Raw genomic sequence first — 19,349 nt, forward strand, 5'->3', positions numbered from 1 at the left:
TGTAGGTTATACTGAATTTCTGTACGTCACAAATGGAATACATTACAACTAGGAAAGACTACTCATTGTTCAATATAGAATTTATATCCAGGTCTTACCTCTTCTCTTCCTTCAAGTATTCCTCTCTCAAATAGTTTACTCAGATCTGTGTGCAATTGCTTTGGAAATATGAAAAAGATAGTGATTTGTCTTTAAATGCAGAAGGTCTAGAAAACTGGATATAGTCCGTTTAAAAGTGAGAGACAATGTGCAGGTGAAGATTATTTGTGTTCTTACCTCTCTGCTGCTTGCTTCCTTAAGGACAAGGCTCTTTTAATTAGGTGAGGTGAAGTGAATGCTTAGAAATATTTTCCAATAGTATGTATTAGTCTAAAGAACTGTGTTTAGGTTGAAACTTCACTGGTCCATAAAGTCATAATTCAAAGAGAGCACATTTTTTCTTTATTTTAACCACTGAAGTTTCCGAATGGTAGAATATTGGTGAAGAGGAGATTAGCCATGATCTTTCAAAACCTCCTCATTCATATTTAAATACTGACAAGAAAGTATCTGTGAAATAAATAATCACTTCTTATTTTTAAGTATGTCCTTCTCCCTCAGTACATTCTGTTATGTCTTCTTTTGTTTTTTGTTTCTTTTTTTAAGGGCTCTTAGTGATACATGGTAGTTATGATTATATGTAGTGCAATGAGCAGAAGGAGAGTCTTCAAGTTGTTACTAGGAAGTACTTTAGGTAGGTTCTGTTCTCTAGACAGAAGTACTAAAGGCAAAGCAATCTTGATGTTTCAGATTTCAGGAAGAATATTCAGAACTTAGTTACAAAATATTCTCTCTTAGAGAATTATTTAATTTTGAATCCTTAGATGGTAATAGTATAGCCTCTCATTCTTGACTTTCGGATGGAAACATACTTGTAACACAGTGCAGTTTTACGCTTCATGGCAGTTTTGTATTTTTGTTTTGTTTTCAAATAATACCTTTCAGGTTGGTTATGTGGGGATGTTTCATGGAACTGTGTTTGTTCTTGTGCCAACAGGCCTTATGCTACGATTTTCAGAGTGAAAGCCTAATACTGTAATATTGAATATTTGTGTAAGAGGGTGAAATACCAAAATGCAGATTTAAGCTTATGAATTCCCATGAAACCTTCATGCTTGTAGGAATCTGTGCATTTTTTCATTTAGTGTATTCTTAATGTGCACTATTTTTTTTCCTTAGGATGAAGAGAATGGAAATAGAGGAGGTATGTTTTGTTTCTTCTTCCACATGTCTAATATGTTTATCACTCATCTTCTGCTATGTAATACACTTCAATAGCTATTTAAGAGTTTGAAACATTAAAATTATTGAGTATGACCATCAATCCCCTTTGCGTTTCATGGCACTGAAGTAAAAGAAAGAAAATGCCTGTGTTTTGGATTCTCCTGTTCTCTGTATGTATTTGTATGATTTAAGTTTACTACAAAACATGTTGTATCACCTTTATGCCCCACATATCACTTTGTCATGCGTATGATAAAAAGGCAAGAAACCAGCTGTGTTACCATTTTAGCACCAGTTCCACACTTTCAATTTGATCCACATACAGGCCCAAGAGTTCATCTGTACAATGTACTGTAAAGAGTTTAAGCCTGACAGATACATTTATATACGTATATTAAAAAAGGCACTGGACAGGGCACCTAAGAGCAACCAGTACAAATTTTGATTTCTGTTGCAACTTGTTGTTGCAACACATAGCTGTATAAATATCTAGTATTGATACTGATAGTAAAATAAAATAAAATCCTGAATTGTGACATACAACTGTTAAAAAAAATCTTAGCCCTATTAGCCTAGATATACTTTCCTCAGTATTTTAATAGTACTTATTTAACTTAATTCATCAGTTTCAGTTCTTTGTCACTCTCACGTACATTTTGGAGATCCATAAAACATGTTTGAGATGTCAAATAAGATCTATGAATGAAACTGTATCTTGCACTTGATTTAGAAGGGTGGAAAAATCACTCTGTGGTTATGCCTGCCAGTTTACCTCCTTTTTCATAACATTCTCCCTTGTGCATTGCTTGTGTCTGCTCTCTTTTAATTAACTAATTAGCTTAATTTTTAAAATTGGAGACATATCTCAGTCCTACTTAATTTAAATTCTTTGATGTTTAGCTATTATCTCTTCCATGCTCCTTTTTTTTCCCCTTTGATATCTCTTTGTTCCCTTAAAGGGTGATAAATGCGTTCATTTTAGGTGAGGAAGTTAAGTTTTCAGATAGAAAACCCAGTCCTGCTTTCTGTTTTCCTATTCTGTGGTAACTGTAAGATGTGCAAAGGATTTAGGATTAATTCCAGTGTAAGTGAATGTAATATACAGTGTTCCAGTTTGCACTTTTCCGGTGTAACTCTTAAGATAGGCCTGCTTGAATAGGGATACCTTAGTTCAGAAATTGCATAGAAGCAGATGAATTCCTGCATCTCTTTTTCCTACTCTTACTCAGTAGTCTTCACTTGCTTGAGCGAAAAGTCAGTCTCTTCATACATGTCTTCACCCCCTCCAAATTTGCTGCCTCCTTTTTCTCCATGTCCCTCCACTTCCAAATTTGCTACCTCCTTTTTCTCTTTTGACTGGCAGAAAAGGGAAATTGATTTAAGACGGGAGGGGAGTCAACCCTTCTGTGCAAAATGAGCATGAAAAGCGTAACTTGTATTTTAGAGAGTAAGTATCCTTATTGTAGGAAAAGGATGTTTTTCCATAGGGAAGCAGCACTAAACAAATATCTGTTCGGCTCAGTGTGAGAACTGTGCAGGTGGAAGCAAGAGTCTTTCTAGAAATTTTTGTTAGCTACTTAAACTATGGATCATAGCTATTTCTTATTTATAGTGTAGTACGTTATGTGCCTTGAAATACAGAGCAGAGGGCACAAAACATGCTCTGGAAATAACAGTATTCTAATTAGCAGGACAGAGAGTTGGGTTTGTGCTCTTTCTGGAAAGAAAAGGAATGACACTTATGTGGAAGGCATAGAAGGTAAATAGAAGTTAAGTAATCAGTTTCATATGTCCTGTCTTAAAAAATAGCAGAATGGAACAAAAAGTGTAAGACTTTTCTCAGCATTAAGTGAGATCTTTGGTGTTGGGGAGGGAGGGTGAAGCTGTTTTTGTTTGCATTACTGAAAGTTGTTCTTGTTCCCAAATGAGAGGAATAGTTAGTTTGTGATGAGAAAATGAAGAAAAGCATTTATTTCACTTTTCATATTCACAAACATCATGTTAGTTTAGTAAAAACAGATGTGTCAGAAGTTCTGTGAAGGATTGTCACAAGGATTCTTAAAGGATTCTTAAAAACCTATATTTGATAGCTGCAGCGGTCTCCCATTGCTAATGCCCCGTTTGTTTCAAAAGCTTGAGGGAGAGCATATTGCTAGGAAAGGGTATAAAGCTTTGTCTGTCATCCAGAGGAGCCCTCTAGTGGCAAGTATTATGTATTTTTTTTTAATTGAAATTGAAAACTTCCCAGTGTGAAGTTGTGTTTTACTTATCATTAATTAGTTTAACTGCTAACTCTTTCTTTTGAACGCTGCAGACAATAATTCTCTTGTGCTTTTCTCTATCAAAGACTACACTAAAGGGTTTCGGGCTTTTCATTTTTATGAAGCAATGTGTGCCAGTGCAAAACTGACAGTTTTCTTGGTATCATTTTTGAGTAAAGATCATCTGCTTACTTACACTTCCTTAACTGTCTTTTTCACAGGTTCAATATACATTTAGATCATGCTCTTGGGTAATCTTGCCTTCAATAGGCAGTAAATTTCCAAAGATTTTAGAGTAAAAGATAATGCAAAATTGTCCTGGAGAATAGGAGAGAGTGGATCAGGCTGGCAAGCGAGGGTTCAAATTGGTGCAGGCAGGAGAGACCTCATGGTCAGCAATGAAGGACAGAAGGAAACCACCTCAAGTGCATGCCTATAAATAAGGGAGTTTCTACAGAACAGTACGATGGGGACCACTCTCATGCATATTCCAGGAAATCAGCACGACTGGGTGCTTCTCTGAAGTGTCCGTGTACTCATGCACACCACATGGGAATCAAACAGGAGGATTTTGAGATCTGTGTCCACTGTAGAGCTGTGATCTCATGGGGATCACACAGATGTATTCGGACAGCTCACACAACTGAATTGCTGCCGTGGATGGACACAGGCTGTTTAGGAAGAACAGGTTGGGAAGATGATGAGGAGGAGTTGCCCTTTATGTGAGGGAGCAGTGGGAATACATGGAGCTGTGCCTGGGGTTGCATGAGGAGTCAGCTGAGAGTTTGTGGGTCAAGATTACAGGGCAGACCAATGCTAGTGATGATTCCAGTGGGTGTCTGCTACAAACTACTTGGATCAGGAAGAAGTGGAAGATGAGGCTTTCTCCCGATGACAGGTGGAAGCCTCACGTACACAGAGCATAGCCCTCACGGGGGACGTTATCCACCCCAGTTTCTGCTGGCAGGGCAGCACAGCAAGGTACCGACAATCCAGGAGGCTTCTGGAATGCATTGATGAAAGCTTCCTGACATGTGTGATTAAGGGGCCAACAAGGGGAGATGCTCTGCTTGACAGAGAAGAAACAACAAAAAAACTGGTGATGGATGTGAGGATCAGCAACTGCCTTGGCTGCAGTGGCCATGAGATGGTGGAGCTCAGGATCCTGGAAGAAGGGAACATGGCAAAAATCAGGATCACAGCCCTGGATCTCAAGGGAGCAGGGCTGTTCAGGCATCAGCTTGGAGGAATCCCCAGGATATGGTCCTGGAGAGAAAAGGGATTGAAGAGATCTGGTTGATTTTCAAGAACCATCTCCTCCAAGCTCTTGAATGGTCCATCCTAATGAGCAGAAAGTCTAACAAAGATGGCAGGAGGCCTGCATGGATGAACAGGGAGCACCTGACAAAACTCAGACAAAAAAAGGAAGTATATAGAAAGTGGAGGAGGTACAAGTGACTTGGTAGGAATACGGAGATGCTGTCTAAGTAAGCAGGGTTGAGGTTAGGGAGGCCAAAGCCTACCTGCAGCTGAAACTGGCAAGGGGTGTGAAGGGATGTACTCAATGCCTTCTTCACTTTAGTCTTTACTGGTAATCCTTGCCTTCAGATCCCAGGTCCCTGAGACCAGTGGGAAGATTGGGAGCAAGGAAGACTTACTCTCAGCAGAGGAGAATCGGGTTTGAGAATACTGAACAAACAGGATGTAAACAAGGCCATGGGACCTGATGAAATTTGAGTGTTGAGGGGCTTCGCCAATGTTACTGTGAGGCCACTCTCAGTAACCTTTGAAATGTCATGCCACATGGGGGAGGTTCCTAAGTACTGGGAGAAAATAAACATTACTGCCATCTTCAGGGAGGGCAGGAAGAAGGATCTGGGGAACTACAGCCTCACCTCAATCCCGGGGGAGGTGATAGAGTAGATAACCCTGGAAACCATTTCCAGACACCTGAGGGACAAGAAGTTGGTGAAGAATAGTCAGCGTGAGAGGAGATGATGACCTATCCCTATAGCCTTCTGGCTTGGTAGATAAGGAGAGAGCAGTGGATGTTGAAAGCCTTCCTGAAGGACAACAATGTTGTCTCTCATAACATCCTCACTTGACACACTGACAAAGGACAGGATAGACAAGTGGACAGTGAGGTGAGTTGAAAAGCATCTGCACTAGCAGGCTTGGAGATGGCATGAAGTCTAGCCAGAGGCCAGTCACCAGTGGACTATGCCAGGGGTCAATACAGAGGCCAGTATTGTTTAACATTCTCATGAATGGCTTGGATGATGGGACAGAGTGTAAATGGTGAAAGAGAAAGTCATCTTCCTTAGAGCCATTTTACTGTTCATTTGACGTGATGAATATGTTGTCTTTTATGAAGACACTTTGAAGCTATAGTTGTTAAAATATAAGTTTAGTATGTAGATGGCTTGGTCATTTCTTTCATGTTGCTTTAAAATAATGTTTCCTTCAGAAATGTTTGGCTTGTGGATCCTGATTAAATCAACAACAATAAGCATCCAGTAATACTCTCTGAACGGAGTTTCATCTTTCATATGAGGACTGATCCAAAACATGTTCAGTACATAAATCAAATTCTGGAAATCCAGTATCTTTAAAGTGTAGTGTCATGCTTTTTTAATATAATGTTCTCACTTTTCTGACTTCATTTCCTATTTCTGTGTAGAAATATCTATTGCATCTAGCAGCTTCTTATCTTCCTATATGAATGGTTTATTGCTTAGTCTTCTTGTCTGTAGAGACTATAATCAGTATATGCTTTCTAACAAGACTCCAGACATTTTCACTAAGACCCCTAGATTTTTAAATTCTGATCACCAGACTTTTATTTTTACATGCCTAACTATAAATTTAAGTTTTTATGTCTAATTAATCTAAGCTAGAAATTCAAATCTATTACCTGAGCTGCTTCAGCTCTGTGCAAGTCTAGTTTGACATTTGAGAGAAGCATGGAAAAATGTGGGAAAGGCTTTTATTCCTTACTACTGTTTATGTACACTTCATGTGGTTTTAATACTTTGTTTTGCAAACACAGACTGTTACGTGTAATGCAGTTTGTGTTCTCTCAAGATTTAATTTAATTCCATGTTTTTTAACATCATTGGCTATCAAAGCTCCATCTATTATGAAGTAAACTAATTGTGCCTGTGAAGATGGGAACAAGGTAGACAAGGGACAAGAGAATGATTACAAAAGCAAATATTTGGAAAGGTTACAGATTGCTGGGATGATATATTCTTAGATATGGGATAGTGGAATAGGACTAAGAGAAAAGAAGTAGATGACATTAATGCTTTAGGATACTGCCATAGAAAATTGCCCTTTTTTGTGAAATTTTAATCCAACTTTCTCATTATTTAACCTGTAGAAGCTGAGAATGCTAAAATAGGGCTAGTTTATTTTTCTTTCATGATCAGAACCTAATAATTTCTCTTATTCTCTGAAAGTATGCCCAGAATATTTAGCAGAGTGGCCTTCCAACTCGTCACATGTAGAATGTTTCTCAGTGACTACTCGAGTTCAAATCATCTCTGATGCTAAATAAAATTACTGCCAAGAACTGCACAAGTAATTTCCGTGGATTTAGGGGGAGTCTGTGGCTTCACTGCAACAGATGTAAATTGAATGGCTTTGTGAAAAGAAGTTTTAGGTTTATCTAAAACCTGAAGTAAATACTGTAGACTGTTCAGTCATTGGTTAAATTTGAAACTTGGAAAGATTTCATTTTAGCTTTGAGAGAATTGAAAAAAAAATCATAAGCTAATATTGCCAAATAATGCAATGGGGAAATAGACTTTTTGTATTTAAGTTTAAATTCAGTGTCACCTAGTTTTCATAAAAATGCCAAATTACTGATTTCTCTCCTTTTCCCTGTCCCTCATGGAGATGGAGGTGAGGGTCTATTAGTCAAATAATTTAAAAAAACAATAAGCAAAAAAAGATATGCCATCTTTGAATTGCCTAATAAAAATTACAGAGGTCTTTTAAGTAATAGGAGAATGTGCAAGGTGTTGCTATGCTGAATGCCTTAACAGTACTATTCTACTTGCTACTGTCCTCTTCTAGAGACATCTTTAATGCTGTTTTTTGCTTAGTGTTTTTTAGTGTGTTACTTCATGCTTGATAATGGGTGAAATAAGCTCTTTTAGGGCAGGGGTGAGACCTTCGGGCTTCTCTTCTACAATGGATTACAAGTGGAGTGATGCTTCCCATGTATGGAATTCAGTTTGCAGATTATAAAATCTAAAATTGTCTTTAGCTTGACTCTCTCAGTTAAACATAATCCCAACAATTTCATGAAATATGTTATTTATGTTAAACAATTAAATTAAACCTTTGTTAATAAATCTAAGTTATAGTGTACTTCCAACAATCTCTTTGGGAGTAGCTTGGGAAATGATTAGCAAATATTTTTTTCCTACTAAAACTGGAACGTTAGATGTGCAAATCTGTATTCAGAGCAAATATGTTAACAGCTAAAGCTTTTTTTGTCTGTTTGTTTGTTTTTTCCAGTGGCTGATTAAGTTACTGAGAGAGTTACATTATTGTGTTGGGATTTGATGATCCATCTAGCAGCAATGTATCTCATTCTGATTTGTAAGATTACTATTACTTCTCTTCGGAACCCTTATATTCTTCCAGACAAAATTTGGGTTAGATAGAAAAAGTGAATATTTCCGGGGAATGCAGCTCTATAATAATTCTACCATTTTCATATCTATTAACCACCTCTTGATGAAAGTGGAAATAAAAATATTGTCATAAGAATATTTGTTTTACATTGAAGTATGCAGACAGGTTTCGATCCAGCTATGTTGAACTCCATGGATTAGAAAAGAATGCATCATTCAGAAAAAGGAAATAGCTTTCTTTCCCTTGTTCTTCCATTCCCCAAATCATATCGCTTGATTTCTTGCATTAAGATAAAGGCTCTTGAATATAGTAGCAGTTACATGTAGTTGGTACTTTGCTGGTCTTACAAATAGGCAAGTAGACTAAGGAAATAATTTATTTTCTTGTGTTGGTGAAATGACATTTTTATGGTAACCATGGTAGCAGTTCTTATAGTACAGTAACCTTGCAAAGTGTTTTGTCATCTGGTACTCAAGAAAAAAGGGGGCGGGCAGGAGCAAAAAAAGAAAAAAAAAAGCACAGATTTGTGTACAAGGTCAGTTTTTCTTTTAAATATATCCTGTGATTTTGCTTTACAAACCACTGATGTCTCAAGAAACAATCTAGAAATATCACCTACATGTAATGAAACAGATTATTGTTACATTTCAGTAATGTGCTAAATGAGGCTTTTTTTCAATATTAGTATTACAAATACTCTGTGATCATTTAGAAACATATTTGTTCCACCTTAGCTGTAAATATTTCTCCTTCCTTTGCCTGACAGGCTTCCCCGGAATCAGTGCCATTCTGCATTGTTGAGCCATATGGAGTGCAAATGCCTTAGATATCCAAAAATGAATTTGCAACTCTGCATGCTTAGAGGAACATTGAGTCAAAGAAAGACCTAAAAGCCTTTCTTAATTTAACAGTTGAGCTGTTCCATGAGGCCAGTGGTTGTACAATATGTACATGAAAGTGTCCCTTGCTACCTGCTGAGCGAAGGGGCAGGAGTAATGCTCAGCACTGTGGCTTTCAATAGTTTTGGTCTTTAGGTAAACAGATAGTTGAGGCTTTTTCTTTTCCTTTTTCCTCCCTCTTTTTTTTTTTTTAATCATTTAAAAATAGATTCTGTATAATTTTAACAAAACTCTGTAGCAATTACTCAATTCCTGTGTTACGAGGATTTCTGAGCACTGTTGAGAATCATTGAGAAAAGGGTTTGGTTTCCCTTGGAAGAGGAGAAAGAGCATGTTTTTAAAAAGTAGATTCTTAGAAGAGCCTTTATAAGAAAGTACATATTTTATTGTGATCCTGAACCCTTGCAGACTTATGCCCTGCGGGTCAGAAAGAAAGGAAGAGATACAAGTAAGTCATAACTTTTACATTTTGAAGGAAAAAAAAATTTTTCTTTGTCAGAGACGTGCTCTTTTTGTAGTCTTTAGGACTCAGAGTTTTTATCTGGTTGAGTTTTGGATCAGAAGATTTTACATATCAGACTATGTAAAAGTTATGCGATTATCACTATCTTGTGGTGTGCTGGTAGGTTTGATAATATTACTTCTGCCATGTCATTTTCTTTCGCAAATAAATCATAGTACAATATTTAGTCAGGTTGGAGACTTTCATGAGCGTACAAAACTGATTAGGGACAATTTTGTTTTTATGGACTGTTTTTCAGTTTGTGGTGATTTAACATGTGTGTGTAGTGACTTTATATGCCTCTGTTTTTTATTACTCTTCTTGTGAGACTACACCCCTGTTACAGCTACACTTCTAGAGCAATTAAATATATATGAAATTCTTTTTCATGGAAGTTGTGCTGTATGTCTGAACTACTTCCTGGCTTGTGCACGTGTGCTCCTGTCACCTCGCCTTTTTGCCTGTTCCTCTTGATGTGCGTGATAGCCTGCTTTTTACTTGAAGTTGAAGGTTTGGGCAAAATTACCCTATTCAGCAGTCATCTGCAACATAACGCTCATCACTGACGCAGCAAGCTGCAGTACTACACTAGACTCATCTGCTGCAAGCCTGAAGTAAACTGGTGAAAGGCAGGACAAACACATGTCCAAACTGGGCCATAACCAAGTGCATGCAGTGATGCCTTATCTTTCCTCCACTGGTAGCTTGAACTATTTTTTTATTTAAGTTAATGACAGTTTTATTAACCCAGTTCAGGAGGTAGGTGGTGAGTTTACACTAGGCTACAGTAGGCTGCACTGTATTACTGGTTCTGATGGCAGCAGCATCCAGGCATTACTCCGTAACTCAAGGCTGTCTCTCTGTGTTTTAAAGCGCTGTTTTACTCGAGGCATTTATGTGCCCAGGGGAGCTGGGTGCCAGTGACAGTGCTGGATTGTGTGTTTAGTGTAGAGCGCAGCAAGTGTAAGCTCTGAGAGAAGGTAAGTGTCGAGTGGGTGAAGCTCCTTCCTTATGTGATCTCAATGAAGGTCATATCCATTTACAATTACTAAAATCAGACCCACTAGAAGTATTTGATTTACTTTAGCAGCAGTGAGCACTGACACAAACTGGGAACCTAGGGCAACAGAGGGAATTTAAACTCAGGGGAAATAGGTGAGGGAATGTATGTGTCTTGTCCCATACATGCAGACCCCTGGTACTGAGAGGGTAGCGTAATGGTGTTGACTGTTGGCAGCTTGTGGCAGGAAATGGCCACAATTAATTTCTCATAAAGGAGAAACCTTGCTGATTTAAGAAAAAATAAAAGAATACATCTTTGTCTTCTCGGGTTTTTTTTACATCTCAGCAGGCTTTGCATGTATTAAAATTTCATAGATGTGACATGGAAAAGATGTGAAAAAAAATACATGACGCATTTTGAGCATGCATATAGCTATGCTAAAACGTATCTCGTTTAAAAGTCATTCTAGAATGAGCAGCATAGGATAAGTGAAAATAAAAAAAAAAATCTTGTCATACGTGAAATTTATTTAAATGTTGATTTGTAACTGACCTGCTTTAAGCTCTTCTCACTAATAGCCAAATCTTTAGCTCTAAGCCACAGATAGTAGTTCTGTATAACAGATTTATGTGAAAGAAGTACTAATTTGTTCCAGTTGTGTATTAGATATTTCTCCCTAAACAAAAAGCGTTACTATGAAGAAAGATGATTAAGTGAATGCAGACACACTGTGAAAATAGTTTGCACTTAGTAAGTAATACTTACTGTGCAGCCTCTTCTGCAGCTTAGCTGCGTTGTTTATTAGCGCGGAGTGGAGCGCACGGCTTGCTTTCGCTGTTGTTCCGCTGTACGTGATTTCCCTCCCCGAGCTTCATTCTTGCCAGACAGCAATTTGTCCTGACTTCAGCAAGAGTAACTTTAACCAACAATTTCCAAATATTTTAATTGGGCTTCAGTAACAGTGTCAAGCAAGCCTCCTTGTTTAGTGTTTTTTGCTTGCTCTGCTCTTATGTAATTCATGACCTGACCTTCATTTGTGACAATATGAAGAAAATAACTGTCGTATTCAAATGTTGTTAGAGCTGCAGTATTTTCTTCTACGATTTATTTCTTTATTTACAACTTATTCAGTTTCTCAAGATTTAACAGTTATTATTTTAAGAAGTTAATAAATTGCTCATTTTACTTAGAACATATTTCAGTACTGACTGACTGCACGTCTGCAATATTTATTCTCCCCAGCTGGTCTGAAGAGAGTATCATTAGCTGCTAGTGTCAGAAAGAAAATATTCTTTAGCTGTGCTTGAGTATAAATATAAACATATACTTTGAGACTGCGCATTCAAGGAAGCTCATTTATATGCTTACTGAAGGAAAGAAGTTTTGGGTTGTATCCAAGTAGTAAAAGACCAGGGAGAAATGGAGAATATGCATTCCTCCACCAAAGCTTGGGAATCCCAATATTTCTTCTTATCTTTACCTGTATAAAGATATTACAGAGCTGTAAAATAAACCTGCAAATGTGAACAAGGTGATAAAGCTTTCTTTCTGTTTTTGTACCCTTAATTTGATCTTAAACTTTAGGGTGATGTTTCACCCTTGTAGAAAGAAGGATGAGTGACAAAGAACCAGGTTTAGTGTGAAATCAACTTTTGGAGTTAGTCTGCCAAACAGCAGTGCAACCCTGAAGTGATTGCTGGTGGTGTTGAGGAGCTCCTTGTGCAGCTGCCGGGATACTGCTGACATGTTGATCAGAAATTAGGTGTTCAGGGAAGCCTTCGGTCTCTGCTCTCGACAAATTAGTGCAGTTTTTCTTCTCTGATACAGAGAAGAGGTAACTGCAGTAAAGGTATGCTGTATTTGATATCAAACGGGAATAATCTGTTTGCTGGACCTCTTGTTTTGTGCATTCAGATATGGAAGAGGCTTTCAAGTGTTACGCAAATTAGCAGTAGGCCATTAATCTTCTTTAACTGGCATTTTCTAAAGAAAGTTGATAGGGCCTAATGGGGGGTCACAGATACCAGATGTTATTTTAAGTGTTGTAAATTATATATGCTAGTGTATACTGGGAGATCTATGATTTTTGTTTGCTTCTCATTTGATTATGTGTCTTCCCAGTAAGAGAATTCAGTGGCAACCCTGGGAATGATGTTAGGTAGCACTGTGAACGGTCACATTTTTACAGTTCATCCTTCGAAGAACCTTTTGTCCATGGCATCTAAGTAAATTATTCTTTGAGCATATCTAAACTTGCTGAAGCATTGCTGCCTCTTAAAAGATAAGACCTATCAAGTGTTCATTGTCTATTAAAATCAGAAGATTAAAAATGACAGATACGAGTTTTGCTTCATAGAGAGCATTTTGTATATCTTGTAGCTGTGTCCCAAATCAAATCTTAAAGTATTTGGGAACTGAGCAGCCAGCTGGATTTTTTTTTTATGGATAATTCAGTTATTTGGTATACAATAGCTACCTGATTCTAACAAATCAGCTTTCTGATTATTCTGTACCAATCTAGAGTTATTTTGAGTAAGTCATTTAGAGCCATGATTTATTTTGTTTAACTGTGCTTTAGTAAGATGGCAGACACTGAGCAGTCTGCCAAATGAACATATTAGGCTAAAAACTGGATTTGAAAAATGTGAGATAAATTCAGAGAGGAGCCTGGTTTGCTACAATTTATTAAAATTCTACAAATAAGGAGCTTTTCTCCTAGGGAAATCGAACAAAAAGAGGCATATGGGGTAGAGCACACCTTAACGTATATTCTATAATTAACTGAAAAAGAGAATGTGGCTTAGTAAACATAACCAGGTGGAATACTTGACCTGTATTTCAAATGTTTCCAAAAGCACTGCCATTTGTGTCTAAATCAAAGATTAGTCGGTAAAGAAGTGATTAGAACCTAATACTGTAGTTTCAAAGAGTGTCACTTTTATCAGCAGCACCAGTTTTAGTTAAAATTCCATGAGGAACCTAATAAAGACTACTTCTTCTAGAGAAAGTTAGTAAAATTGTATTTTCCAATTTACACTACTGATTCTTTTTCAGTTTGTCTGCTTTTATATCTCATTCTAAATAGATATCTGAAAAAGAAAGGAGTAATTTTTATTGTATATATAGGTATTGTATGGGAATGAAATAGCGATGAGATGATGAAATTAAACTGAAAAGTATCATTTGTTATGACATAGTCAGAAGTTTTTGATTTTTATTTTTCAGACACCTAGAAGGTCTTTAGTGTAGCGAAAGGAAATGCCATCTCTAGGACTATTTACCTCTCCCCTCCTTCCTCCCCAAACTGGACTTTGGTATTTAATGCAACAATGAATATGGCAGGATTATGCTTCAAAATAATTATTTAAAATAAAAAAACATTGTAATGCAGTATAATTAAGTGTCCTTTCTTCCTCAGGAAAACAAAGAAATAGACTGGAGCCAATGGATACCATATTTGTTAAACAAGTTAAAGAGGGTGGACCTGCTTTTGAAGCTGGACTGTGCACAGGTACTGTTCTTCTATAATACAGATTTAGCATGTGCATTTATGTTATATAAAACATAAATGATTTAAATTTGCTTATAATTCTGTGTCTTCTATTGAGCCTTCATCTTCCCTTCAGAAGTCTGAAACTCTTCTTTCTGAATTGTCATCCTTTTGTTTTTAATCCCAAAAATGATTTTGGGATTCCCTCAGGAAGTATTACGTATTACATATATATCTGTATCTAAAAAGGCACAAAAGTCTTAATGACTTTCTTAAGAAAAAAAAAGAGTAAAAATGCAATAAAATATGTGAGGAGAAAGAGAAAAGGGATGAAAATGACACTAGTTAAGTATCTATTTCATGTGTTTCATGGAGAAATTGATAACCTCAGAGCATTCAGGTTTTTTGTCCATCCATATTCTACCTCATTTAAATTAAATATGACCAATCCAACTCTAGTTGAAACTCTCTTCTAGTCAATTTTTGTTCAGATATCTGGTTTAATCTGTAATTCTTGGTGCAGAAAGCTTGTTTTTTGTGAAGTGCCATGTGCTTCGCAACACTTTTACTTAAGTGATGAAGAGAGAAAGCTGCACTAGAATGGGTAATTTTACAAGTAATAAAGCAGTAAGTTATGTAGGTAAATACCATTGCAAATACGGATTTCTGTTCTTAAAAATGTGGTAAAACTTATATTATATGAGGGAGTTATATTTCTGTCAGTAATAGAATGTTATTTTCTTTTCAACCTACTTGTGTAAATGCATTTGCCTGGAGTAGAATAACTTTTGCTAGGCTTACCTTCAGCATTATTTTATGCTAATGTATAAAGAAATGTTTTGGATTGACAAATTACAGCATATATTGAAGCCATACAAAGGAGCCATGTTAACTTCTACCCTGGGCAATGTTTACCAAATTAAAACAGATTAAATCTGCAGAGAATTTTTATTTTTAGGCATAAAAAAAGTTTTAGGAGCCCAGAATGAAGAACAAGTGATAAATGGGAAAACAGATTTTTAAATTATCAGGACATACTCTTTTTAAAAACACTGCTGGTAGTCATTATATCTAATTAGGCCATGTTTCCATTTCTTGTTAGAACTCCAGATTGAGATATATTACTACATTTCTATCTTGAAATTGCATTATAAACCACTCAGGGAATGATCGATGAGGTAGATTGCTTAACTTCTGATACAGACACTGTATACATTCCTTTTTTTTGTAGATTCAGTTGTACTTATTTTTTAATCTAGATTTTTTAATCTGGGTTAATTTTATAATCACACTAGTGGAAAGAAATTACTTGAAAATGTAATATGAGTTTATTTATATTTGTTTTTATGTTTGTTTATTTGTTTATTAGTTATGTTTGTGTTTATCAGTTCTTATTTCACTGCTGCAGGGTTCCTTTACTTTGTAGTACTGACAGTCTTAACCCAAACTTGATTGCCTAGAATCAAACTAAGTGTTTCAGGCACTTACCTATGTGTTAATCACCAGAAGGCTTGCAATGCTTGCAATACATGTACATTCGAGGAAGAGAGTACAATATCTGAATTGTAAGATAATTCATTCTGAATATCTTTGAATACTCTTGTAATTACGAATTTAGCTAATTTAGTTAGATAGATCATAGTTCCCATATTTAACATTTGAGGTATTTCATTAAAAAGAATATATCTATGAGCTACAAAAAAGTTTCAGAAACATTGAAATATGCACAGCCAAAACAAACTCACAGTTCCCAAGTCTTGATATTCGTGCTCTGATTTACATATATGCAAAGGATTTAAAGGACTAAAACAGGTATGGAAGGGGAGATGGTTTAAATGTGTTCAGATTAATTTTTAGTTTGATTAAAGGTAATTAGTAGGCTACCTGATAGCTGTGAGGAAAAAGCCTTCATGCTTCTATGCCCTTTTTTCCACTACAAGCACTGGCCTCCTCTTTCTATATGCCTGAAACTCAGCAAAGTTATATTTTGCAGCATTGCCTACAACCACTTCTTTCATGTAACCACTTCTGAAATGTGTCTCACCTGAATTTTTTGGCAGTTTCAGGTTCTAGTTCAGCTTCACATTCTGATTCATTGAAAGCATGCTTCAAGTAAACTTGTTTCACTGCTTTGTTTAACCTAGTCTCTTTCTTTGAAAAATAAAAACTGCACAGGAATGAGTAAGATAATATGAACTACTGTAAGGATGTTCCTAGTTAGGTTCTCTCAATGGGAATAGTGAGTAAAGATCCCAACCTACAGGTGAGTTCTAAAACAGTTCAGGGAGAAAAAACAGTTTTAAGTTCTAGAGAAGGATCTGATGTGTTTAGGGGAAGTCTTGACCTAGCAGGACTGGAGTCAGAGCTTGTAAATGAGAGTATTTCTTGGCGTAAATCATAGGATTTTTCCATACAAATGTACTTTTTGAAATGATTTCTTTTGGCTTGATATTGAGCATTTCAAAATTAACTTTTTCATAAAAGTCCAACTTCTAAGCCTAATTACCTAGGGTTTGTGTACAGCACTAGGATGAAGATTGCCATCAGTCTCAGATGCCTCTCAGTCATATAGATTGCTAGCAATTGTTAAAGGTTGCCATCAATCTTTCTTCAATACCTTAGAAAGCAAGAGATGAAACTGAGAGACTTCTTTAATGAGAAAGATGGTAAGCAGCTGATAAAAAGGAAGAGATGAACTTTTATAAAGTTGCAAATACTGCAGCAATTTGGTTGTGCTATGTTACATCATATGTGTAGACCGAATTTAAAACAGCCGTTGGACCCATTCGGAAGGGTAGGTGTGAAACTCTGTGGGGTCTATATAGAGTGCTTCTATAGTTCTTGCATTTAGAGCGTTATTGCCGCTGAATCAGAGTGAGCCTTTAGAATGAGCTGCTTTTTCTTCATCTTTTACATGATTACACTGAAAACACAAAAAAGGCTTCAAATCTCTAATGCTGCGTTGAAAAAAACCAGTCCCCTTGGCTCTCTTTGTATGGGTCCTTTCTTTCAGTTGTTCTTTTGCCAACAGCCTTCCAAAGCTCCCTAGAGCTATAATCTTTTAGTTCATTTTCTCTTCATTAGTAAATTCAAGATACTTTCTTGATTTTCTGGTTAGTGATAACATAAATACTATTTCTGGTGGAGAGGAATAGGATGGGTTTTTCATCCAAAGCTGAAACAACACACAGAGTGAAGATCTTTGTGTCTCCTCATTGATGTATTTGCCACCTACTTATGCTAAGAATGTGTGAAGTTACGAATGGGGAAGATGCAACAAACTATTTGGAGAAATCTGGTAAAAGTGGTATCAGGTCTAAAGATTAATCTAAATGGACAAGAACTAGCCACTTACACTGCCCAAGATGCATCGATATTTTGAATTTTGAAGAGCAAATAGTGACTCAGAAACAAGTTATTCTGAGGAAGGAAAAATCTGGAGCACCTTTCAAATTGCCAATTATTTTATCAAAGAGGAAAAAAGCAGTCAATTTCAGTATTTGCTGATATTAAAGGAAAAGTATACAGATACACCTGGCAGTGTCCTCAGTTAATGTTGGGTTTTGATTTGTGATTAAGTACTGTAATGAAATGTTTACCTGTAATTCACTTGAGAAGAATTAGGGTAATGTGGTACCATACATCAAAAGCATTATTTTGGAGACAGGATACTCTGATATAGTTTATACCTGCTTGTGGTTTTCTTTTATGACTTTTTAGTGAATAATTTGGAAGCATAAAATGAATCTGAAAATATTATGGAAAAAGCTGGGAACTTGACGTTTTTTGTATGTTTACATGTAATTGTATTGTGCACCATTTACATTCTTTTTTTGTTAGAATGATCTTGATTTTAATAAATTGATTATCGTGATTATTATGAGATACATACTTATAAAAATAAAAAATTAGCAAAAAAATCTAGACTGGCTGAATAAGGTATATCTTTTCCTTTTACAGGTGACAGAATTATAAAAGTTAATGGAGAAAGTGTTATTGGAAAGACATATTCTCAAGTCATTGCTTTAATACAGAACAGGTAAGTTGTTAGTATTCAGTTAGTATTAAACTTTGTTACTAAGCAGGAAATTACCGGTTTTATTAGTTCTAAAAATGTCATTGTTTGTATTTTTAAATATTCCATATTATACATGCAGTTTTATGCATTTCTATTTTTGTGTATGTATTCAATGCTGAAAAAAGCATAAGAATGGGTGTGCTGAATTGTACCAGAGTCCTTTTCTGTCAGTACTTGTACCTTGTCAGGAAATCACTTCGCTATGGAAGGGTGTCAAAACAGGCGAATTAGTTGTACAACATACACATATGTGTCTATTTAAAAAGAAAATACAAAAAATCTACCTTTCTTATGTGTATATACCTTTCTGATAACTAAAAATCAGCATATCTGGTAAAGCAGACACTTTATACTAGTGCATACCTGCAAAACATCTTCACTGCATCATAGCTTTCCTTTACATTGCAACAAAGTTAGGAAGCCTGTACAGTGTTATGGAAACAGTAATATTTACTGTGCTTGCAGGTCACAGGTGCTTGTAAAATCATGTCCATAGGTAAATCTGGATACTTATTTTTATGTTTACTATCCCCTTCAGATTTTACTAATTTCTTGGCCTCAGTTTCTGTTTTGGGGGAACAAGAGTCCAACACAACAATGAGTTATGTGAAAAAAAGATGTATTATGATCTGCATGCAAAAATATATTCTGAATACATCACATGAGCCACATTCTGTTTTTAGTGAATCTCCACACCTTAATCCTTAATTAAACTTACTATCAGAGTTAAGGAGAATAAAAATTGCTGACCTTCCTACTTTAGTGCAGTTTTTATTCAAGATTTTATTGAAAATGCCTATGTTCCAGATACATGTCTTTCAAAGCAGGAACACATGTTAGAGTTCTATAGGCAAAAGGATGATAGGCAATGTAGCCTCCGTTCCGTTTCAAACCATTAGTACTTTCTGTACGAGGGCTGGAAAGAAGAAAGCTATCTTATTTTGTAACCTATAAAAAGACTGAATATAACACTAGTCATGTATCTTTTTTTATCTTTTTTGGGGGGGGGGCAAGGGGGGATCAATATTATTGACCCAAGACAGAGGGTTCTCTGGATAATGCACCTGTTACATACTTTAATCCAAAAGACAGAGAAAGAGATCACATCTTTCAGTGACCTAATTAGGTAGGCAGAAGTCATTAACTCAAGGTGATGAATAAAGACTGTTCCAGACTCTTTTTTTGTATAGTCAACCTTCCCACCAG

At 36.2% G+C, this 19,349-nt stretch overlaps 1 protein-coding gene across 3 annotated transcripts in view; it reads left to right on the plus strand.

Moving 5' to 3' along the window:
• The window catches only part of ARHGAP21 (Rho GTPase activating protein 21), a 119,251-nt gene that overhangs the window by 50,825 nt on the left and 49,077 nt on the right, over positions 1–19,349 (plus strand). For all 3 annotated transcript variants that reach the window (XM_062569013.1, XM_062569014.1, XM_062569015.1), the window contains exons 3-5: positions 1,219–1,243; positions 13,994–14,086; positions 18,026–18,104. In XM_062569013.1, coding sequence (XP_062424997.1) covers positions 1,219–1,243; positions 13,994–14,086; positions 18,026–18,104 — 197 coding nt within the window. The remainder of the gene's footprint in view (positions 1–1,218; positions 1,244–13,993; positions 14,087–18,025; positions 18,105–19,349) is intronic.

Source organism: Rhea pennata, chromosome 2, assembly GCF_028389875.1.
Source record: "Rhea pennata isolate bPtePen1 chromosome 2, bPtePen1.pri, whole genome shotgun sequence".
Classification (NCBI taxonomy): domain Eukaryota; kingdom Metazoa; phylum Chordata; class Aves; order Rheiformes; family Rheidae; genus Rhea; species Rhea pennata.